The following is a 5110-nucleotide window of genomic DNA, read 5'->3' as shown; positions in this document are numbered from 1 at the left end:
CAATATTGGGTTTTCCTCCAAAAACATTTGCGACGAAAGTGGTTTGAAATGAAATTGAAATATATATATATATATATATATATATATATATAGAGAGAGAGAGAGAGAGAGAGAGAGAGAGAGAGGGGGGAGAAGGGTAGGGGCTTGAGACAACACAAAATATTCATTGACTTTGTCGTTCATCTTTTCTGGGTTGATGAAATAACAAGTTGAGCACAGGCGATCGATGTAATCGTCCAGACCACCCCTCCTCCGAACTTTGAGGCCCTGAGCCAATAGCAGGTATTATTATTATTATTATTATTATTATTATTACTGAGGATAAGTGGGGAAATAGTTGATGATATGTTCCCCAGTACATAACTGGTACAACATCCTATCAAGCCCTGAAAGGAGAAACTGCAAAATGAACTTTGGTCATTTTTTTGACTTGAGAGAACATAACAAAGTAAATACATCGGACACGACATGTTGCCAACCATTTTAGCAGAAGTTGACAAGAATAAAACAACTTTAAAAAAGAACCTCATCAGTTAATCAAATAAAAACATATTTATGAAAAAGGCGGACAAGCATAGAGAATAACATCTTTATAGAAACGTTAGATTATTCGACCGTTGACTGGGTCTGGTCCAGAACTTCTTCAGCTTCGTCTTCTTCCACCGCTTCAGGCTCGTCCGATTTTTCGTCTGTTGACTGTAGAAAATATCAAAAGAAAAACATTTCGTTTACAGCAAAGGACAACAAGTTTGGAACAGATAAGACGAGTGGAATTGATAGAATTGATAACAACGATTGGTTGACAGTGATTTTATCGATCGACAAGTTTATAGGGTCAAAGCTGGCTACGGCAGAGATTGAACATAAAACATAGAGATACGAAACTAAATATTTAGTACAATACCGCATTGTTCCCTCGATCCCTCACCATATCACTATGCCCTTCATTACTTCACAATACCCCACCCTCGCTACGTCACTACCGTATACATATACACATGCATATACATACACAAACATATTTTTTTATATTTGTTGTCTCAGTTATTAGACCGCGGCCATGCTGGGTCACCGCCTTGAAGAAATTTTAGACGAATGAATCGACCCCTCTACTTATTCTATCGGTTCCTTTTGCCGAACCGCGTAAAGTCAAAAGCACGTCTACACACCAACATCGGTTGTCAAGCGGTGTGTGTGTGTGGGGGGGGGGAGACAAACACACACACACACAATTGATAAGGGGAAGCAGAAAATCGATTTGATACAAATCTTTGTTCAACGCGACGATCTTTTGGACCCATCCTGCAGCTGTCCCTTCCGGGTAGGATATTGTGCATCCGGTTGGGTTGCATCAATCAGGGCAATCTGTGTCTCCTCAGGTATTTGGCATAAAAGATATCCTACAAATACTGAGTTCCTCCAGGCATGTTGTACTCCCTCAAAGTATGTGGGGACCCATAAGGGACAGCTGCAGAGTGGAGTGAAACAATCATCGCGTTGAATAAAGATTCGTACCAAAGCCATTTTCCGTTCCTCTCATCAATTATAAACCAAATGAACTCTGTAGAATTCCTGACGTAGATCCAGTGAAAATTATATTTTGTAACTGTGGATGACATCAGGTAGCCCAGACGGTGGATGTGCTTTAAACGGCATAGTAATAGACATATACCCAAATTCCCAAATAATTATACCCAAATCCACTCACAAGGCTTTGAATGGGCCAAGGCTATAGTAGAAGACACTGTGCAGTGGGACTGAACTCGGCACCAAGTAGTTGGGAAGCAAACGCCAGTGCATATGTATGTGTGTATGTGTTTCATTCAGTTTTATTTCAAGATTTCTTGCCAATTGAGAAAGAACCGGTTTCTAACCTAGATTCAAGACTCCTTCACTAGAATTTCAACAAGAATAGCATATTTTTGTAAATATGTATGTATGTATGTATGTGCGTATGTGTGCAGATTTGTATATTTTGTTTTATGTATCTATTCTCATGCATATAGCTACATATCTAGACGTGCTCATATATATTTAAATGGTAAACTTCTGGAAAGTTTTACAGGTTTTTACAGTTCCGGTGATGGATTGGATCTGTAGTCTTCGAATTAGCTTTCTTCTTTCTGGCTTTGAGAAGCCTAATTTCTTAAGATTGGTACTTAGGCAGTGTGTTGCATATCCCAGGACCCCAAAACATGACATACGCATACTTTGTTAATACGTTCCGACACACTGGAACATGAATATGCTAATCGCTGTTGTGTTTCTGGAGAACAGCTTACCCTTTCAGTTGAATCTGTGTTCGTAACAAACTCGATTCACTGAGGTAAGGCAACTTTAGGACTTCGATGTTTCGACCTTGTTGTTTATATCCTCGGCCAAAGCTACTCGGGACTAATGAATCTAACAAGGGTTTCGGATCTTGTTTATAGAATTCAGCAAAGAAATTATTTGCTGCGGTATTTTGAAGTCTGTTGATGTTTGCTGGATCCTATAAATAAGAACCAAAAGGTCATAAGGTCATGTTAGTGTCATTAATCCTGGTAGCTTTGACTGAAGAAGCGATCAGCGTATTCACGTTCGCATTGTATACTGTTGATATATAACATATTTCATACATAATGTATAATGATATATGTTATGTAATATGTAGCCATGCTTTCCGTCGGTTACGACGGAAAGCATGTTCCGGTTGATCCGATCAACGAAACAGCCTTCTCGTGAAATCCATGTGCAAGTGGTTGACCACTCCATAACACGCGTACACTTAATACCCCTAACGTAGGTCTCGGGAGATTCAGCGAGACACAGAATGTGACTAGGTTAGCCCTTCAAACTACACATGCATAATATCTATATTATATATAGCATATGATAAACATAAAAATAAATAATCTGAAATATCTGTATATATATATATATATATATATATATATATATATATATATATATATATATATATATATATATGATATATGATATATAATACTTTAGAAGCTGAAGTTTCCCAAATCGTTACTCAGAATTACTGCCTGGAAAAAAAAGAGAATTAAGAAGATCTTTGGATAATGTAGTCCTTGATATATTATGGTTGCAAAAAGTAAGAGTGATGGGCACGGTTGAAACTCCTTAGATCATAGATCCAATGAATCAGTTTGCACTAAACAACAATAACCGGCCCTTTTATATTTACATTAACCCACACCACCACCACCACCACCACCACTCCACCACCACCACCACCACCCCAGTGGCCACTTGCTAGCAAAATTAAAGGAGATGCTACTTCCTCAGCCCTTGTTACCAAACTTAAGGGACATGACCCCTTGTTACCATAACTAAGGAATAAGCTACACATGAGAACAACACAGGTGATGGACACTGGGTCCGTTTGGGGCAACAACAACAGCAACAACAACAACAACGTTTCGATGTGATTATTACTATTACATTAAAAATTGGCACGTGAAAGAGACGCCGACACCACCACCACCACCTGCAGCAGCAGAAGCAGCTACAAAAACAACAACACACGTGCACCTATTAACAGCAGAGGGCACCAGAAACAAAGCTATGCAACACATTATACACACACATTATATACACACATTATATACACACATTATATACACACATTATACACACACATTATATACACACATTATACACACACATTATATACACACATTATACACACACATTATACACACACATTATACACACACATTATACACACACAATATACACACACATTATACACACACATTATATACACACATTATACACACACATTATATACACACAGCCATTTGCCGTCCTCTAAACGAGTGTCATCTACTTTGGTTGTTGTTGCTGTTGTTGTTTGTTGTTTAGCCCTAGGTCAGCTCAGAGCCAGCAGATCCATAACGTTACAGTCGCGACTGTTCCCGCCCCTCGGAACCCCAAAGGTGAGTCTACACTGAATTTTTTTTTTCTATTGCTGTGTTTTTATTATATTTCATTTTGTTTTGATGATGCTTTAGGGTGCAACCTGAAGGACATTTGGCTGCTATTTCTAACAGGTGGAGCGATCACGGAGAAATTTCCTCGTTGGGAATAAGTGTCGTTAGATATGATGGAATTGATTGGAAGATCGAATTAGTAGAGTGGGAAACAAAATACCTTGTGGTATTTTTTATGAATGCAAATCCCACTACTGTCCACATAAATTATACACTCACACACACAGACACGCGTGCGCGCATACGCTCATTCACACATACATACAAACATATAGATGTGTGTGTGTGTGTGTGTGTATCTATCTATCTTTTAGGGTTTATGGAGGGTCAAAGTTAGGAACAAAAACAGGACAATTATAGGCTATCCTACATCCTCTCATGTGTGTTACGACCACTCATTGAAATATGCCCGGATGTCTGTGTGAGCACGGAGGATCTCCTCAGTAGAATCAATAGTTGCAACCATTCCAACGATCTCGCAAGTTGTGTAGTGGGTAGTAGGGATGTAGTTTCACTCTAGCCATCAATAGACATAGATTTTGCTGTTGAAAAATGCATTGAGATTATCTGTGAGAGTGAAGTAGAGTTCCGTGAAGTCAACGCGAAGGAACTGGGCCTCCTCCTCCTCCTCCTCCTTAAACTCACCTATGACTGTAACTACCTAGACAATCATGGCCCTTAGTAGCTTCTGCCCCACAGGTCACAGAGGGGAAGCCGACCCCTCATCACCTGACAGGGAAAACAAAATACTGCAGAGCGCTGGAGGGGTGGACCATACCCACCCAAGACCCTGGGAACAACCAGAATGACTGCACATGCAATAGGGGCTAGCATAAGAACCACCCTGAAGAACCAGGTAGTAAAGTCTAACAGGAAACTATAGATGCAGGTTCAAGGTGCAGCCATTGGCGTCGGTGTGACTGGTCTCTTCATGACCTGGTGGGACAGAAAACTTTAAAAATCCTTAACTGAACAATCCACAACTGTTTTGCTTTACTGTAGCGATGTGGATGACATGAATATTCTAGTTAGGACAAACTCTTGTAACTGTAGGAACCGAGAGGAGCATAATGGAGAGCATCCAGCACGTAGCTAACTCCATCCACCAA

At 39.8% G+C, this 5110-nt stretch overlaps 1 protein-coding gene across 2 annotated transcripts in view; it reads right to left on the bottom strand.

Annotated features, from left to right (window-relative positions):
- Positions 1 to 577: 577 nt before the first annotated feature.
- Positions 578 to 5110, bottom strand: part of LOC106869906 (radial spoke head protein 3 homolog B) — a 47420-nt gene continuing 42887 nt past the window's right edge. For both annotated transcript variants that reach the window (XM_052965827.1, XM_052965828.1), the window contains exon 8: positions 578 to 696. In XM_052965827.1, the coding sequence (XP_052821787.1) occupies positions 607 to 696 (90 nt within the window). In that variant the 3' untranslated portion in view covers positions 578 to 606. The remainder of the gene's footprint in view (positions 697 to 5110) is intronic.

This window comes from Octopus bimaculoides, chromosome 2 (genome assembly GCF_001194135.2).
Source record: "Octopus bimaculoides isolate UCB-OBI-ISO-001 chromosome 2, ASM119413v2, whole genome shotgun sequence".
NCBI classification, from domain to species: domain Eukaryota; kingdom Metazoa; phylum Mollusca; class Cephalopoda; order Octopoda; family Octopodidae; genus Octopus; species Octopus bimaculoides.
The sequence above is the reverse complement of the archived record's forward strand: the minus strand, read 5'-3'. Positions and strand labels throughout refer to the sequence as shown.